Consider the following 19,795-nt stretch of genomic DNA (forward strand, 5'->3'; position numbering starts at 1 on the left):
CTCTCCTAGGGGCGGGATTCACTGTGGGGTGGCGTGGCCCGTCTGGGCTACTTGCACGCTGCCAGGCTTGTGATGCTGGGGATCTGGCGTATTAGCTGGGGTGGGTAGGCAAGGTGCACAGGGGCAGGAGGGGCAGGCTTAGCTCGCTTCTCCTTAGGTGATCCACTTCAGGAGGGGCCCTGTGGCAGCGGGAGGGAGTCAGATCCGCTGCCGGCGGTTTGGCTCCGCAGAAGCACAGAGTTGGGTGTTTGCGCGGAGCGAGGAAGTTCCCTGGCAGGAACTGGTTCTCTCTGGGATTTTGGCTGGGGGATGGGCGGGGGAGATGGCGCTGGCGAGCGCCTTTGTTCCCCACCAAGCTGAGCTCTGTCGTCCGGGGGCTCAGCAGCTCTCCCTCCCTTTGTCCTCCAGCCTTCATGCTTTCCAAGCAGAGCCGTTAACTTATGACCTCCCAGACGCTAAGTCGCGCTTGCTGTCGGAACACAGTCCGTCAGGCCCCTCCGCTTTTGCAAGCCAGCCTCCGGGGCTCTGCTTGGCCGGTGAGCCACCCCTCTGCCCCAGCTCCCTCCCGCCAGTCCGTGGAGCGCGCACCGCCTCGCCGCCCTTCCTACCCTCTTCCGTGGGCCTCTCGTCTGCGCTTGGCTCCGGCGACTCCGTTCTGCTAATCCTCTGGCGGTTTTCTGGGTTATTTAGGCAGGTGTAGGTGGAATCTAAGTGATCAGCAGGACGCGCGGTGAGCCCAGCGTCCTCCTACGCCGCCATCTTCCCTCCTCTGATTTCAGTCTTCTTGAAGTTATTGACTTGTTTTGTGGCCCAACATGTAGTCTATCCTGGAGATTGTTCCATGTGTACTTGAAAAGAATGTGTATTCTGTGGTTTTTGATGGAATGTTCTATCTCTTTTATGTCCATCTGGTCTAATGTGTCTTTCAAAAACACTGTTTACTTATTTATTTTCTGTCTGGATGATCTACCCATTGATGTAAGTGTTAAAGTCCCCTCCTATTGTATTGCCGTCGCTTTCTTCCCTTATGTCTGTTAATATTTGCTTTATGTATTTAGGTACTCCAATGTTGGGTACGTAGATATTTACAATTGTTACCTCCTCTTGTTGGATTGATTCCTTTATCATTATGTAATGTCCTTCTTTGTCTCTTATTACAGTCTTTGTTTTAAATTCTATTTTGTCTAAGTATTGCTATCCTGGCTTTTGTTTTTCCTTCCATTTGTGCGGAAAATCTTTCTCCAGCCTTTCACTTTTTAATCTGTGTGTGTCTTTAGGTTTAAAGTGAATCTCTTATAAGCAGCATAGTTGAGTCTATTTTTTAACCATTCCTGCATACTATCTATTGAATGGAGCATTTAGACCATTTACATTTAAAGTAGTGATGATGGGTATGTACTTATTCCCAGTTCGTTAATTATTTTCTAGTTATTTATGTTCTCTTACTTCTTATGTGCAATTCTTGAATGGTGTAATCTATCTTCCATATTAGTATAAAAATTGCTGTTCTGAAATAAAAGCCTCATGTCATCTAAAAATCCACTTTTGACTTCTACTAAAGTGCATTGTATATAATATAAGCCCCATAAAGTGTTTGGAGGCTTTTAAGTGAATGAATAGATGAACTGGATGATTGACAGTTGAGTAGGTTCAGTCATAGTTATTTTCAGATTTATTAGCTATAAAACAATTGTTGGAAGAATGCCAACCATTTAAAGCCATTTGCTCATCCTTAACCTTTGAAACAACTGGCCATATCACATCAAACTATTATAGATGAAGTTGTTTATCAGTTTCTTGATTTATTTTATTAAATCAACCAGAAACAATAATTGTACTTTATATGAAATTCTGGAATTGAATACGTCAATAATTATAATCCTAATAACTACAGTAAGATGTCTACAGTATTACACCATGGATTATTTCCTAGTGGCAATTTAAAGTTCAGAGTTCTTTCAGTCCCAAACCCATATACATTGTACAACACAAAGGAATACTCTCCCTTAACTAAAAGTGACTAATTCTTAACCACTAAATTGTAATTCAAAACACATTCTTTATAAGTGTACCTAGACACATTTCTGTAAAGCTAAAAGCATCCAGAGATATATACCACTCATCTTGCTATAAATTTAAATGCAATCCTGACCTACATTTTTATGAATTAATAAAAATGTTACTTGGGCAATCCAGGTTTTGCAATTAATCAAGAGAACTGTATCTTTAAGAGAGTATCCTAGCAACCTTTCAGCAAGCTCAGGAAAGACCCAAATGACAATATACACCGATTTAATTATGCTGCTGGCTCTATCAAACTTCGCAGTTAATCAAAAAAACACTTAAAAAGAAATAGAAATTAAGTCACAGCTGAAAATGAGAACAGGCGAAGGAATGTAAGGGGAGAATTTCATAACTGAAAGATAACTTTTTACTTGCTTATCAATAGAGTAGAAATGAAATTGGTAAAATTATAATTCCCTAAGGAAGTTGGTAAAGTTACAATTGCTGTGAGTGTTAGAACCAATATTATATTGATTAAGAGTTTGCTAGTCCAAGGCCAAAATTACATTGGGATAATCACAGCTTTAAGAATATATTTAAGTTGTACAAGCCCACTACATTTTTAATGGCCCATCCAATTGTACATTTCCTAGTGGTAATGCATTTTATGGGAACTAAGCCCTTGAAAAACAATGTTTCTCCTGAGTACACATTTGGAAATGTAGCTAATTTCATAACCACCACTTCCTTTACCCACCACTCCCCCTACCTCATCATAACCACCATCACTATTTTGCATGGCCCAGTACTGGGCACCATCTTTAACTGTTTATATCTATATCTGTTTATAACAGATTATACAGCAACAGGTATGTCCTTGATGAGGTGGGGGTTTTTGGTAACAGCCATATAAATCAAGGAAGTCAGAGAAAGGCAGATGGAGACTTTATATAGCAAACAAAATCCAAATTCATAAAACATGGCCTACTTGTGTAGGTAGAGGTAGGGACTATCTCTGGATGTACATCAGAATTCTTATTTATGTGTCTTCAAAGATGCAAAAAGTGGACACATGAGAAATTTGAATACTTCTAATTTTTAACATATTCCCTGTTTATAGGCCAATTTCATTTAGATAATTTTAATGTTTCTTAAACCTCAAGCAAAGAAGTTACTTGCCTGGAACATTAAGTACACACACACACACACACACACACACACACACACATTTTTCTCAAATTTTGAAAAAGCTAAACTTTTAAATTTAATAAACTTGTTGCTATACCAAAGTGCATGCCCTACAAAGAATGTCAGATTTAAACCATATTGATTAGTTCTTCAGGAAATGTGGTAGGACAACATTTTGAGGGTTTTTCTGGAAGCTTAGGGACGATAGGCTATGATAGAGGAATGACATATGAACCACTCCATCTTTTTGGTGCTGGTGGTTCCAATGGCATTCCTCTTCCCTGACTAGTTCAACTCTTCTGATACATAACAGAGGACTGACTGTTATAGACCATAACTGTTGTAGCCATAAAAAAGACAGTGATTTGTTTCTGGTCCAAAAAGTGCAGTGTGAGGGGGCGCCTGGGTGGCTTGGTCAGTTAGGCATTTGAGTCTTGATTTCATTCAGGTCATGACCTCATGGTTTCGTGGGTTCAAGCCCCACATTGGGCTCTGTGTTGACCGTACAGAGCCTGCTTGGGATTCTCTCTCTCTCTCTGCCCCTCCCCTGCTTATACTCTCTGTCTCTCTCAAAATAAAATAAACTTAAAAAAAAAAAGTGCAGTGTGAGGGACAAAGGTGAGTTCATATACTGTACATTCACACTATGATCCCAAGCTGTGCTAAATTTCAATTTGCAAAACCCTGCAGGTAGCCAATCTAAGTAGAAATGCCCCTCAACCCCTCACCTACTAGTGTTAGCTCAGAGCACTGGTTCTCAACCTTGAGTTGCATCAGAATCCCTGGAGGACTTGTTCAAATACAGAATGCCTTACACCCAGAGTCATTGATTTAGGAGATCTAGGGTGGAACCTAAGGATTGGCATTTCTTCTTTTAATGTTTATTTGAGAGAGACAGAGAGCAGGGGAGGGGCAAAGAGAGAGGGAGACAGAATCTGAGGCAGGCTCCAGGCTCTGAGCTGTCAGCACAGAGCCAATGCGGAGCTGAATTCACGAACCATGAGATCATGACCTGAGCCCAAGTTGGAGGCTTGACTGAGCCACCCAGGCGCCCCAAAAATTGGCATTTCTAACAAGTTCCCAGGGGACACTGGTGAGGCTTGGGGGGTGGGCAGGAGACACACTTTGAGAACTAATGCCTAAAGAATAAAGCAAACTTGTTTATTTAAAACTAGACCTCAGAGTTATGGGCCCCATTGATTCTGGACCCCAGTAGTAATGTTTGAGTGGTAACAGATTCTCCTGGCATATGTTCTTTGGTTCTACTGATTCTCTTTCTCTGCTGAAAAATATTTTGGATACAGAACATAGAGATTTGTGCTGATTATTGAAGGAGTTCTTCTGTAAGTGCTTAGGAGAGTAAATTAGGATGTCAACTGACATTAGAAACAAACTGTTGGAGGTAAATTTAAGAACCGGAGGGAAGTCCTTGTAGAAGAAAAACAAAACTGCAATAAACCCATGTTTCTAGGTGTACCCAGAGGTTTTCAGTATCCCAACTGTGTATATATGGTAACTCTCAGGTTCTTTTTATCAGTGTGAAAAAAAGCCCTGAAGTCTATGATGTCCTGTTACAGATAGTGTGAAAAGTAGGCCTTACCAGGATCCATATTAACTGGGACAAAAATTCTGAAATTTGATATTCAGGTCAGTTAAAGAGAGAAGAAAAACAGCTGCCCTTGGCCATGCTATTCAGGACACCCCCCTTAGCTATACTAGCAGAGAGGCTTCTTCCTGAATTCTAATACTCTGCCTTCAGACCAGAGCAGGGGCTCCTATTTCTGTTACTCCTCCATGGAAACAACTGGAGAAGCAAAACTATGTGTGTAAAGCTGCTTCTCCCACAGGCTGCCTGTTCCTGGGAGCAGCAAAGTCCTTCTGTGGGCGACCGCAACCTCCGCGTGGGTCCATAATGACAAGGTGACTTCAAAGATGGCAGATTATAGGGTAAAATATCACATTTAGTTTTTTAAGATACCATATTGACAAGCTTCTGTTGGGGTATTGATACAGAAGAGTTTGGGGTATTGATACAGAAACATTAGAAAATGCTTAATAGGTAATGTTCTCCCTCTACTGACATGCCTGTTTTACTTAGTCTCTTCTCTCAAGAAAACATCACCTTATTTAATCCTCACAATAACTGTAAACTATGATCAGCCCCATTTCACATCTGAGGAAACCTTAAGAAAAGTTAAATTATTTAACCAAAGTTTTAATTAGTAAGTGGCAAACTCCAACCCAACTGTTTCTACCCTATCCTGGCTACCCATTTCTAAGTTTTGTTTTGCTCTAGATTGAAATAGAGTATGTTCATTTATATATAGATGTTATTTCACAAATGTAGCATTTGGTACAAAAAAAGTACATTTCTGGAACTCCTCTGTGAACTCTAAAGTGTTAATGTCTTACATACTCATCTTACAATAATGATGGGACAGTTCACCCTTCAACAACAGAATTAACTTCATAGTGCAACCCCATGGTTGTAATCATATTGCTAAAATGGCTTGTTGCTAGAGATACAGAGTTTTGAGTAACTAATGCTTGTTCCATTAAGAGCCTTTTGATATTTTTTTTTTCCATAAGAGCCATTAATTAGATATTGTTAATTGGAAAATACAGGCACACCTCATTTTATTGTGCTTCACTTTATTGCAGTTCACAAATACTGCATTTTTTATAATTTGAAGGTTTGTTGCAACCCTGCATTGAACAAGTTGGTGTCATTTTTCCAACAGCATTTGCTCATTTCATTCCTCTGTCACATTTTAATGATTCTTGCAATATTTTTAATTTTCATTTTATTTGTATGGTTATCTCTAAGTAGTGATTTTTTAATTAAAATACAGCTGACACACAATGTTACATTAATTTCAGGTGTGCAACATAGTGATTCAACAAGTCTGTATGTTATGCTATGTTCATAGCAAGTGTAGCTATCATCTGTCACCATATAAAAATATCTAATCAGTGATCTTTGATGTTACTGTTGTAATTGTTTTGGAATGCCAACCACTCCCATATAAGATGGCAAACTTAATAACCGTTGTGTGTGTTCTGACTATTCCACTGGACATTTCCCATCTTTCTCCCTCCCCTTGGGCATTTTATTCCTTAAGACACAACAATATTGAAGTTAGGCCAATTAATAATCCTACAAGTCTCTTAAGTATTCAAGTGAAAGGAATAATCACATTTCTCTCACTTTAAATCAAAAGCTAGAAATGATTATGCTTAGTGAGGAAGGCATGTTGGAAGCTTTTGGTTGACAGACCAAAAGCTAGGCCTTTTGTGCCAAACAGCCAAGTTGTGAATGCAAAGGAAAAGTTCTCGAAGGAAATTAAAAGTGCTACTCCAGTGAACACATTAATGATAAGAAAGTGAAATGGACTATTGCTGATAAGGAGAAAGTTTTGTGGTCTAGATAGAAGATCAAACCAGCCACAATATTCCCTTAAACCAAAGCCTAATCCAGAGCAAGGCCCTAACTCTTTTCAGTTCTATGAAGGCTGAGAGAGTTGAGGAAGCTCCTGAAGAAAAGTATGAAGCTAGCAGATATTGGTTCATGAGGTTTAAGGAAAGAAGCTGTCTTCAAAACATAAAATGCAAGATGAAGCAGCAAGTGCTGATGTAGAAGCCGCAGCAAGTTCTCCAGGAGAACTAGATAAGATCATTAATGAAGGAGGCTACTCTAAACAAGATTTTTCAATGTAAACAAAATAGCCTTATATTGGAAGATCCATCTAGGACTTTCAGAACTAGAAAGGGGAAGTCAGTGCCTGTCTTCAAAGCTTCACAGGACAGACTGACTCTCTTCTCAGGGGTCAAGGCAGTGTTTTTACCATCCTGAAAATCCTAGGGTCTTTAAGAATTATGATGAATCTACTCTGCCTGGCTCTATAAATGCAACAAAGCTTGGATGATAGCACATATGTTTACAACATGGTTTGCTGAGTATTTTAAGCCCAGTGTTGAGACCTACTGCTCAGAAAAAGCCTCCTTTCAAAATATTACTTCTCATTGACAATATATCTAGACACCCACGAGCTCTGATGACATACAGTGATATTTGTGTGATATGCATGTTGTTTTCATGCCTGCTGACACAGCATCCATTCTCTCTCCATGGATCAAGGAGTAATTTTGACACTCAAATCTTATTTAAGAAACACACTTTTTTAAGACCATTAGTTGCCATAGGTAATGATTCCTCTGATGGATCTGGGAAAAGTACATTGAAAAGTTTCTGGAAAGGATTCACCATTCTAGATTCCATCAAGAATGTGATTCATGGGAAGAGGTCAAAATATCAACATTAACAGAAGTTTGGAAGTTGATTCTACCCCTCACGGATGACTTTGTGGGATTCTAGACTTCAGTGGAGAAACTAAGTGCAGATGTAGACACAGCAAAAGAATTATGATTAGAAGTGGAGCCTGAAGATGTGTCAGAATTGCTGCAATCACATGATCAAACCCGAAGGGATGAGGAGCCGCTGCTTACAGAGGAGCAAAGAGGGTTCTTGAGATGGAATCTACTGAAGATGTGGAGATTGCTGAAATAAAGGGTTTAGCATATCACATAAACTTACTTGATAAAGCAGCCGTAGGGTTTCAAAAGATTGTAATTTTGAAAGTTCAACTGTGTGTAAAATGCTGTCAAACAGCATCACATGCTACAGAGAAATCATTCCTGAAAAGAAGAGCCAATCGATGTGGCAAACTTCATTGTTGTCTTGTCTTCAGGAAATGCCACCACCACCCCCAGTTTCAGCAACCGCTGTTCTGATCACTCAGCAGCCATTACCATTGAGTCAGGACCCTCCACCAGCAAAAAAATTTACAACTTGATGGAAGCTCAGATGATGGTATTTTTTTTTTTTTAGCAATACTTTTTAATTAAGGTATGCATTTACTTTTAGGCATAATGCCATTGTACACTTAATAGACTATAGTATAAACATAGCTTTTATATGCAGTAGGAAACCAAAAAAATAATTCAACTCACTTTATTGTGGTGGTCTGGAACCAAATCCACCATAACTGTAAAGCAAATTGCTTTTTTATGTCCAAAATTTCATCAGGGAAAAATGCCTCCCCCTTTCTGTAGAAGTTGTGATCGTTCCATGAAGAGAGGTAGAAGGGTGTCATCCTTCCCCTACACAAAGCCACCAGCCCTCTAGGTGGGCATATAAACTAGCCCACCAGATTTTTGCTGGAGGTATAGGAAAGATTTTCTTTTTGAGGTCGGTGCCAGATGCAGGATGCCAGGCTAAGAGGTGGACAAAGCACTGTTATTTGAACCTCTAGATCAATGAGCTTTCCATATTTAAGCCAAAAATAATATTTTTTTAAGCTGGTTTGATTTGGGTTTCCATTATTTACCACTTAAAGAGTAAATGCAAAATTCTTTTCTAAAATATCTTCTTTCTTTGGACTTCTTGAGACTATTGAATATAGTCTATTAGCCCAAGTGTAAAATGGGAGTAAGTATCCACTTTTTTTTTTCAACGTTTATTTTTGGGACAGAGAGAGACAGAGCATGAACGGGGGAGGGGCAGAGAGAGAGGGAGACACAGAATCGGAAACATGGTATCCACTTTAGAAAGAACTTTGTGAGGATTAAATGAGCTAAAGCACATGCATTAAAACACGAACTGTAATGCCCAACATTCAATAAGTATCACTTCTCTTCCCTGTTTCTACATTACCTTTCTAAAACATCAATATTTGAGCCTTTACAGTTGTTTTTCACATATCAACTCATTTAATGTATGCAATATCATGAGGGAGGGGGGAAAGGAGGTGAAAAGAGGTTTTGTAGCTTATCCAAGGATACACACATTGTGGGAGAGCTGGGGTGCAAATTACCACCTTATGCAATATAAAGTGCTATGTTTTCTGTATTTCATTTTATTTCTGCTATGAGGCTGACTGCACAGTTAATGATGAATGAAGCAAGGAAAGTTCTAAGTGCAGAGCTAAGAGGTACAACACATTTAGTATAGATGTTTTATGGTAATTTGGGTGGTTTTTTTTTTTTTTTTGGCCCGTTATCTTGTGCAAAGTGTAGTGTCAGTATGTTGTATGTACATACCTTTGCTCTATTTTCCAATTATACCCTAAAAGAACTTCAATCACCTAAGATAACAGCTGATGTTTACTGAGTGCTTATAATGTGCCAGGCACCCTGCCAAGCATCAAACTAAGTATTTCATTCATCCCTCATAACTACCTTAAAAAGTGTTATAAAAGAGCAGTAGCAGCTGAGCAACCCAAGGACATTCAGAGAGTGGGTGGGAGGGCAGGGATGGAACTGTGCAGTCTGGCTCACTGTGCTCTGCATTCACTGTGAGGGCAAGGGCAGGGTCTGTCTTACTCTCCTGGCACCTGCTACATGCAGGGCACCCCATTAATGAATGACTACACACTCTTTACTAAAAAGAGAGCACTTTCAAATGATATAAAAGGAGACTTTAATGTGAAAGGGGCATTTGTTGTGTAGAAAGGAAAAAGCTTTAAAGGCAGATCTTTTCCTAACAATTTACAGTTCCTTTTTGAATCCTAAAAAATCCACATTGTGACTGTAACACACATTTCCCTTCCCCTTTTCATAGGGCAGATCTGCATGCTGTATCTGACTGACACTCAACCAGGGATACCAGAAGGTGAGTATGTCTGATAGGAGATGGAGAGGAGGATCAGAACTAGCGAATCAGACATGAAATAAGTTTATGATTCAATTTAATCCTCCTTCCCCGCTTTTTTATATTATGAGCAATATATGCCATTAGGATAGTTATTAAGGGTGAAAGGATTAATTAAAACTATAATTATCTGATAAGACTAGCATACTGTCTAACCTGATTTAGGGCAAATTCATCTGCTTTAATTAAAAATACTGGACGGGGGAAAAAGGTGAGTAAAGAAGTAAAATTTAACACTGCTGGTCCTGTTTCTACCATGAATTTCTTGAGTGACTTAAGGTATCATTCAAACAGCCATCGTGAGTTAAGAGTTCTGAGTACAAATAACAAATTTATCTTGACATTTAGAAAAAAAATGATTTACTCTCTGAGGTTTGTTCATAAAAAAAAAAAACCTGTTGTGTGCATTTTAATCTCCAATTCTAATGCCTAACACCATAATACTTCTAAGTCTGTAACTTAATTTTAGGTTTAATTTTAAAAACCCTGTCTTGTTATATCTGGTGAAAGAGACTAGAAAACATTATGTAGAAAAAAAAGCAAGAGACTAATTAAATGATCTCAATATAAAACTTTACTAAAAGGCTTTTAAAAAGCCTCTTAAAACAACCTAAAAATCAGAATACTTTTGGCAGAAAAATTAGCAGCTATGAACAAAATTAACATTACATAACATTTTATCAAGAACTGAATTATGATAATGTGGTTTACATATATTAGAATGATTTGCAACAAGCTTTTTTTTTAATCAGACATCAAACCTCTTTACTAAAAAAAAATTTTAATGTAGTTTAGCACTTCTGGGAGATTGTTCCCAATCAATGACAGTAACACAATTTAGAAGATGACAGATGGCCTATCTTTTCATTAGAGACCTATCCAGGTAAGTCTTGCCAAATAGTTATGAAATTATATTCAATAATCAGCATTCATAAGAACTCAAGGTAAAACAGTAACTCTGGTCCCCTCATCTATCAGTATATATACTTGGCATCAGAAATCATACCATTAGCAAATACATACTAAACTTTTGAAATTTTTGAAGGAAAAAAAGCTCACTTTAGAATAAGTGTCAATCTACATTTTTTTATGCTTCCCCTGACACACTATTTCCACCACTCTTCATTTTAACAGTGTTTTCTCCATGGTTGGTGGTATATTACTGCTTCTTAAAGACCAATCATACCCAGCAGTCCAAGGTCATCAACTCCTCTGCAGATGAAGTGAGCTACAAAGAGCAAAAGAAGACCAATGCATTTCAACAGAAAAACATCCGCCCTACTTAGCAAGGCAGAAGCCCATCTCTAAAACATTTTTAACCCAAGGTTGCTTTATAATTAGTCCTACAAGTCCAACAGTATTACACTCTCATTGTCTATTGTTGGTTTTGACATAAGTTCAAACCTTAAAATATATACTAGAATTTCCAAGTTACATACTCTGGAAACATAATTGAGTTTCTATATTAGGATGAAATCTCTTCAGTTTTGTGTATTTGGGTATGAAATCTTAAACCCAGTCACTGTGATACAAAGAGTGTAGGAGAACAAGGAGAGGATACCCAAGCCTCCGGGAGCCATGATAGGGAATTATCCATGCAAACAGACAAATGTCTTCTGAATTTAATGTTAGCACAGTCATAGGTAAGTGATTTAATGCAGCTCATAAATGCAGCCCCTGTGTTGTCACTGCTCCCACTTAAGAGTAGCTCAGCTTTGCCCTGTTTGTTAGAAAGGGACCCCTGTCCTGCCCACGGAGCACAGGGCTGCTAAGTAGCACCAGCTCTCCACCATCTGGGAGCTATGCTTCCTAACCCAGAGCCTCTCACCCTTAATTTCCACTCAACTTTCAGGAGGAAGACTATATTTAGGTCAGTAAGGATATGACCAAAAATAAGTAAACAAATAGGGATAAAAATAGGAAATAAATATGAACTCCAATGGAGTAAAACTTCCTATAGATCTGATTAAAAGGTAAAACTATTTGTAAATAAAAAGTCAAAACCAAGCAAGATACATCTCTATTTTTGGTTTCATTCAAAAGTCTCCTTCATTCTTGGCAAACTATGTGGCATGATATGATCTACTTTTCATTTACACTGTATTTCTCTATTAAAAATCATTCCTTAATAAGGACTTTTCATATTAAAAATTCTAAATGTGTATAATAAATATTGTATTAAAATATTTTAATATTTACAATTGGAAAAAGTATATACTGTTATCAGTCATCTCAGGACTACCTCTTCAATTTCATCTTCTACAGGTTCAACTACTTTTACTGCTGGTTTACTGTTTGCATGTTTCAATCGGTGTCTATTTAGATTAAAACTTCTTCCTTCGCTGAGGAAAAAGTCGTCATTTTCGTCACGTTCTCTATCCCTACTGCTCTTATCCCCAGGGGGAAAACTGAGAGAGTCAAAGTCTCCTTTGCCGGCAGCCAGAGAATTTGGGTCACTGCTTTTAGAGGAAACGGTGCTGCTGCTGCCACTGGCACCAAATAACTGTTCCATCAGATGAGCTTTTTTCTCTTTTCTTGTAATTAAATCTACACTGTCTTTACCAAGTTTCTCTATACTGTTTCTTTGGAGATCCAAAAGGCCACTCTTCTGGCTAAATGGATTTGACGTTTTTGCAAATGTGTTTTTTGCAAATGAAGGCACATAGCTGCCAAATGCAAGCTCATTTGGAGAGGCTGGGCTTCTAATACTTCCTGGATTCTGACCGTCTCCTTTTGTAGCAAAGTGGCTGATGTCTTGCAAATGATGCCCATTAAACACTCTCTCTGAGGATTCACAGAACATGGATGTTTTGGGGCTTCTCTCTGGGAAGTGCAGTTTTGATTCCAAATCAGGTGGCAATGGCAGAGGAGGGCATTTTAGATTCCGAGAATCTTGAAGTTCTCTGTTGATTTCATTCAGTTTAGCAAGTAGCATTTCTCTCTTCAGCCTTTCTTCTTCCTCTTCTTCTAATTTACCAAGGTTTTGAATTTGGTACATTTCCATTTGGTATCTTCCAGTTTCCAATGTGGGCTTTTCTTCTCTCTCCAGCAAAGATACCTTGTCTTTTTCCTTTTTAGCAAGTTCTTCTCTTTCCCACTCTGCATGAAATCAAATTAAAAAAAAAATGAGATTTTATAGGAGTCAATATCTTTAGGAAAACTCAATTCTCATCTTTTACAAAACAGTCTATCTAACTTAGTTATCAGCACAGTGAAGATGAACACTGTAAATTTCATTGCTATACTTGATAGTCTGGAATTCAAAAAGAATATACTTAATGTGTACTGCATTTAAAATTCACATTTATAGAAAGAATTTTGTTCTTCAGTTTAGAGATAGGGAAGAAGAGTCTCTATTTTTTATACCTAATATAGTGTGGTACACTGAATAGAGAGTGATAGATGGATGGGGTGAGTTTATTTTAAAATTAAAAACAAACTGAAACTCTAGATGTCATACCATGAGAAGGACACAACATCATGTATATAGTATTCTTACTGAAGATACATTAAGTTGAATCTAAGAGAAAACTTCAGATAAACCTCAAATGAGGAATTTTTAAAAAATGGGTCTTTATTCATCAAAAATGTTAATCTCACAAAATATTTAGAGAAGGCTGAAGAGATAGGAGAACTAAATGCAATTCATGATCATATCATGGAGAAGAAAATGCTATTAAGGACAATACTGTGTCAACTGACAAAACTGTAATATGGACGGCAGATTAGAGAAATGTGTTGTATCAAAGTTAAATTTTCTGAAGTTGAAAACTATACTGGAATGATGTAAGAAAATGTCCTTATTTGGGAACAATACACATGGAAGTATTTTAAGGTATGGGCATGAGATATACAACTTTTAGAAGCTTTAGAAGCTTTAGAACATTTTCACTGATGTTAGAGACCATTCTATACAAACTCCAGAAAAAAAAAAAAATCAATAAGATGGAAAGAAAGGACCAGTCTTCTGTTACTTTATTCCTTTTCTCAGTACCTAGACACAACGGACATACTACCTAATTTTCTATTCTATATTTTAACATGTGGAAGTATCTCCCTTTGTGCATTAGCCAACAGGAATAGATTTTCTAATTTACCTGTTACATTGCTCTAAACAGACACTAAAAATACACATATATACAGTAACTGAAGCAATAGTTAGGCGACAGTTTTATGTTCCATTAACTTTAAGGGGAAAAAAAAGGATTTCTCTGTAAGACTAATGAAATATATGCAGAGGATTAAAGTCCAGGATCCCTCTCACCTATACATTTAAGATATTTTATCCAGATGGAAATGAATTTATTCCTGAACTTCATTTTCAATATTGAAAACTGTATGAGTTGGTTCCCTAAACTTCCATACTAATGGTTGAATACATTAAAGATTTGTTTTACATACTAAACCAAAGAAAACTTACAGGAATATATTCGGGGCCTCATAATTCATTGATTTTCATGTTTTGGCCAGTCTGACGGTCAAGCCAATAAAGTGTATTGTCTTTGATTATCTCTTCATCAAGTTTTAGTTAATTTATACACAAAAATTTTCCCTTTCATCGGAATTCTACTTCATCCGAACTTTCTGAAGGTAACTGTCCTTATTACCTAACCCCAAATAGCAACTTAACAGTCATTTTTTCCCTTCCTTAAAAACTGTATTGAAATGTTTGATTCCTAAAAGACCATCCCCCAACACTGTATCAACCTTTTCTTATTCTGTATAACCAATTCACTGTGCAGCTGGAAAATATGAGAATATTAAAGGATGCTAACCCTTTCTTTACCAAAAGATGCTGATTCATCTCTTGATTAAACAAATTCTTTTCTTACCATCCTCCGGCTTCTCAACCTCCTGTTTTACAACACGGAATCCTTGATCTTTCACAAATTTTTCTTCTCTTTTCACAATTGGGTTTAGCATCCCTGCTTCTTCATGCTCACCTCTTTCTTGCAATTCCAGGTCCTATTACATATATATATTTTTTTAAACGCAAGTTCACAAGTTAAAAGGGAGAAAAAGCCATTTAAATATCATAGATTTATCTCCCATTAAGTATGACACCAAGTTAGAAACTAAATTTTAATTTAATAAAGCAGTAAATCACAAGTTACCACCCTCTGAAAGATACTTCAAAGGCACATAAGATTATTTTAGTTCAAATTTTTCTAAAAAGTAGAAGACATATCAGAACCAATAAAATTAAAGCCAATACTCTACAAACAATTCTGAAGAGATATGTTTCAGAAGTATCCTTGCTTTGCACATTTTCACAGCAAAATCCGATTAATTCAGTTAACCAGAAAAGGCTATTAACAACGTACGGAGAGGCCATAGGAGAAGGTGCTGAGCTATAATACAGGCAGTAACAACTGCACTGAATTTTTTAAGTTTATACTATAAATTTTATAATAAGTATTTAAATAAATAAAATGTAAACCCAAAATTACTTGTTCCTTATGGTCCCTTTAACATGTGTGTGTAATTTTTCTGAATAAAAGTAAAATACCTATTACAAAGTATAGCAGAGAATTGTCCCTAGTATCAATTTTCCTCTTCTTTTTAGTTACAGAATCCCTGAGAGTTTTAGCAGGGCATAGGACTGCTCAAGTAGAGACTACATTTGCTAACCTCCCTTGGAGCTAAACGGACCAAAGGGATGTGACTGAAAGTACAGATGCAACTTCCGATCACATTTATAAAAACAAAAGCTGCTTGCCCTCCACTTTGTTCCTCCTCCTCACAAGGGTGGTGAGCCAATTCCAACCATACAGAGGAGGACTACACTCTTTAAGATGGAAGAACATTAAGACAAAGGATGACTGCCAAGGAATAAACCTATCTACCTATCCTGGACTACACACTGACCTTCAATCTATTACATAAAAAAGAAAATCTGCATCTTGTTTGAGCCACTGTATTTGGGGTCTCTTTCCAACAGGAACTTATTGGTCTGTACTTTAATAACATTCCCATTTGCTAAGACCCTTTAAAGTGGCAGGAAGTCTTAAGAGCCTTATAAACTCTGTGATTAGTTATTACCACAACCCTGATGGGTAGCCCATCCCTCTTTTATACACTAGGAAACTGAGGCTCCAGGAAGTCCCAACTAAAATGTTAGAACCAGAATTTAATTAAAAAACAGTGCTAACTCCAAGGCTGTACTCTTTTCACCATATCAGGTTGCTACTGTTCATGCTGAATCTTATAAAGACTATTTTTTAATCCTTTTAAAGCTAAGAATGAGTTTCTATTCCACACTTTACCCTTTTCAAAAAGAAAACATGATCTAGTTTCAATGACAGTGAAAATATAGGAAGAAAGACACTTAGCACATACAGCCCAAGAATCAAATCAGACCATCCTGTCTGGTATTACCACAAGAAAAGAGCTCAGGGTCACTGGGAAACTTACAGGGCACAAAAACATAGGAATATGTGAAATATGCTGGATCCCTGGTATATTATTTTCTTTGGGATTTAAATTGTAAACACAAAATATAGAACTCTCTTAGAGAAAAGAACCTTCTGGTATTCAGTATAAAAGTCATTTTCGATGAAGGTCCAATACAGATTCCCCTGAATTTCGCTCTAATTTAAATGGTTAGTTATATAAAGTCAGATTGAACTGCAAAGACTTTGCTCAACATTCAATTAATCTATAAAATTCTCATATAATAAGGCCAAAAAAATATGTTGACTAATTGTAAAAAATCATTTGAAAAGTACTATAATTTACTATTAAACATAAGGGCAAGGAGGATTTTTAGATTATCTGATTATTAGATATCTGATTATTAGATATCTGATTCTTCTTATTATTATTAGATTACATAAAAGGTAAGAAACTTCTATCTCCAATCCAGAAGGTACAACTAACCTTCCTGACGCATCTGAAAGATGCAATGAGAACTAAGAGTTGATCCAAAGGGATTTAATAAAATACATAGGTGTTACCTCTTTTGAAAAGGCTACTTGCATATTTTCAGTTATGGCACTAGCTTCATTGCTAACTTTTAAAACACTTGATACTATGTTTTTTGGAATAACTTCAAACCTAGAGTTTAGTACCTAATCATGTTTCTAAACTCACCAAAGTAAGACGTTCAGGTTCTTCCCATTTGTTTTCATAACACATAACTGTTTGTGGTGTTATAGGAAATTCTTCCAGCTCGAAGTCATCACTGGTTTGTACTCCTTTTGTACACTGGTCTATAAAATCACTTTGGCATGCAGCTACCATGAAAATTACAAAAGAATTTTTCTAATCATATTGAACAGTGCTAAGACATGGAATTTAACTGCTATATGTTCACCATCTACACGAGATAATGCATGTTTTGCTCAGCTCTGTGCCTACCCACTATTACTATTTTTGTTTCTAGGGTTAACTGGCAATTCTGTGACTCGAGAACAATTTAAACAGGTAAACCCCATTAAGCTTTTACAAAATTTGTTTTTAACTTTCTACAATTCAAAAAAGGAAAATTTATACTTTTGTTTAAAAAAAAGCAAAAAAAAATGCATAATGCCGAAGTACTTATGAGTGAAATGACTGCTAGGATTTACTTTGAAATACTCTAGAAGTAGAAAAAAATAGATGAAGTAAAATTAGTAAAATATGTAACTATTAAAGCTAAGTGATGCATAATAAAGGTTCATTGTAATATAATCAATCTCCGCTCAGACGTATTCTTACATATTTTCATAAAAGTTTCAAAAATAATTATAAGAAAAAAACTAAAAATTATGTAAAACATAATTTAATGACCTCAGGAAAAACAGAAAGTTGACAAGATTTCTGAAAATTAGCTACGAGGAAATTTAAGTTTACTTCAAAGAAGTTTTTTCCCCTTTGCCTGCCTTCTACTTCAGAATTATTTGATTTTACTATTAATAAGTGACAACTACAATATGTTTTTCAACAGTAATAGCCACTATACCATTTTTTCTTGATCTAAGTTCTTTTTCTTTCTTTGGAGAAGACTTTGGCAGACGATTAGAATATATGTTTTTTATATCCAGTTCTCTCTCCTTTTCCTGAAAAGAAACCCATAATACAATTAAGGATGTAGAGTATCAGTGTAAAATAAAACAAAAATTCTCACCTCATCAACTGGTATTTTCCTCACCAAACTGGAATATATTATACCTAGTTCAATTTCCCTTCTTACCTACCAAACTATAGGAAGGAATGTCTCTAGAACATCTAGGTTAGGGCAGAGAAATGGTTCTCCCTAAAAAGTGCAATATGTACTGGCAATCAAAATAAATGAGCATAAATAAGGCAAAATTCATTTTCTACCCACTCCTACCTGATGGAGCTAGTAACTATCTTAAACTGTCTTTCAGACTTAGTAACAGAGACCAAAATAATTTTGTTAGCATCTTTCAAATGTGGGTTTTGAATTAGTTAAAAATTAGAGGTTTAAAAATTTTTTTTTCAATGTTTATTTATTTTTGAGAGACAGAGCACGAGTGGGGGAGGGGCAGAGAGAGAGGGAGACATAGAATAGAAGCAGACTCCAGGCTCCGAGCTGTCAGCACAGAACCCAATGCAGGGCTGGAGCCCATGAACCATGAGATGAACCTGAGCTGAAGTTGGATGCTTAACTGACTGAGCCACCCCCAAAACTAGACGTTTTTTAAAGCACAGTATTCTTTATCATTTTGGGACTATGGGTCTGAGAATTTGATTAACAAAATGAAAATTCTATGTAAGATAATGAATAAACATTCAATTTTGCACAAAATTTCCAGCCATCAATGACCTCTGGATAGAATTAAGAACACCTTTAACAAAATTAAATAATGTGAATGCTTCCTCTCAACACCATGAAAATGAAGGGCATTACTTGAAACAACTTTTAAAATAATCATGGGGTTATCTGAGGAAGAACATTGGACTATTCAACCATGCAACAGGGAAAAACTCCAGTTCCCATAATTTCCTTTTAGGATTTCATAACTTATTTCAGTTATATCATTCCTATTAGGATTCAATGTTTTCAGTTTTGGTATGTGCTATAGTGACTATATTACCAAAACTTTTCTTTAAAAGTACCAAAAGTACCAAAGAGAATATTTAAAAGTACCAAAGAGAATATTACAATTTTGTAAATCACAATGTACCAACTTACAAATATGCTTTAAAATGTTGACTTTTTAGGGACGCCTGGGTGGCTCAACCATCTGACTTCGGCTCAGGTCATGATCTCTTGGTTTGTGAGTTCGAGCCCCGCGTCAGGCTCAGTGTTGACAGCTCAGAGCCTGGAGCCTGCTTCAGATTCTGTGTCTCCCTCTCTCTCTGCCCCTCCCCTGCTCACAGTCTGTCTCTCTCTGTCTCTCAATAATAAATAAACATTAAAAAAAAGTTTAAAAAAATGTTGAGTTTTCAACCTATATTATAAATTAACTCCTTTCGAAAATTTTTTCATTTATTTTGAGAGACAACATGCAGGTGCCTGTACATGCATGCCTGGAGTAGGGCAACATGAGAGAGAGAGAGGGGGAGAGAGAGAGAGAGAGAGAGAGAGAGAGAGAGAGAGAGAGAGAATCCCTAGCAGGGTACAGAGCCCAGATGCCGAGGTGGGGCTCAATCCCATGAACCATGAGATCATGACCTGAGCTGAAATTAAGAGTTGAACGTTCCACTGACTGAGCTACCCAGGCACCCTGGTGTAAATTACATAGTACCAACTTACAAATATGAGTAAATGTTTCAAACATTTTTTTAAAGTTGTTTTTTTTTTAACGTTTTACTTATTTTTGAGAGAGAAAGAGCACATGCACAAGCGGGGCAAGGGCAGAGAGAGGGGAAACAGGATTCCAAGCAGGCTCTGTGCTGACAGCAGAAAGCCCAATGCAGGCCTGAACCCACAAACTGTGAGATCAT

At 37.0% G+C, this 19,795-nt stretch overlaps 1 protein-coding gene and 1 long non-coding RNA gene across 5 annotated transcripts in view; one reads left to right on the top strand and one right to left on the bottom strand.

Moving 5' to 3' along the window:
• The window catches only part of LOC123608645, a 113,789-nt gene that overhangs the window by 89,844 nt on the left and 4,150 nt on the right, over positions 1-19,795 (top strand). The window contains exons 2-4 of one of the 2 annotated variants that reach the window (XR_006717355.1): positions 5,040-5,139; positions 9,812-9,862; positions 17,286-17,326. This is a non-coding gene — a long non-coding RNA (uncharacterized LOC123608645). The remainder of the gene's footprint in view (positions 1-5,039; positions 5,140-9,811; positions 9,863-17,285; positions 17,327-19,795) is intronic. The other variant, XR_006717356.1, reaches the window with a different exon arrangement.
• LCA5 (lebercilin LCA5) overlaps positions 10,458-19,795 on the bottom strand; it is a 144,349-nt gene continuing 135,011 nt past the window's right edge. For all 3 annotated transcript variants that reach the window (XM_045498848.1, XM_045498847.1, XM_045498849.1), the window contains 4 exons: positions 17,844-17,940; positions 16,994-17,136; positions 14,734-14,866; positions 10,458-13,000 (listed from right to left, as the gene is read on the bottom strand). In XM_045498848.1, coding sequence (XP_045354804.1) covers positions 12,129-13,000; positions 14,734-14,866; positions 16,994-17,136; positions 17,844-17,940 — 1,245 coding nt within the window. In that variant the 3' untranslated portion in view covers positions 10,458-12,128. The remainder of the gene's footprint in view (positions 13,001-14,733; positions 14,867-16,993; positions 17,137-17,843; positions 17,941-19,795) is intronic.

This window comes from Leopardus geoffroyi, chromosome B2 (assembly GCF_018350155.1).
Source record: "Leopardus geoffroyi isolate Oge1 chromosome B2, O.geoffroyi_Oge1_pat1.0, whole genome shotgun sequence".
In the NCBI taxonomy this organism is placed as follows: domain Eukaryota; kingdom Metazoa; phylum Chordata; class Mammalia; order Carnivora; family Felidae; genus Leopardus; species Leopardus geoffroyi.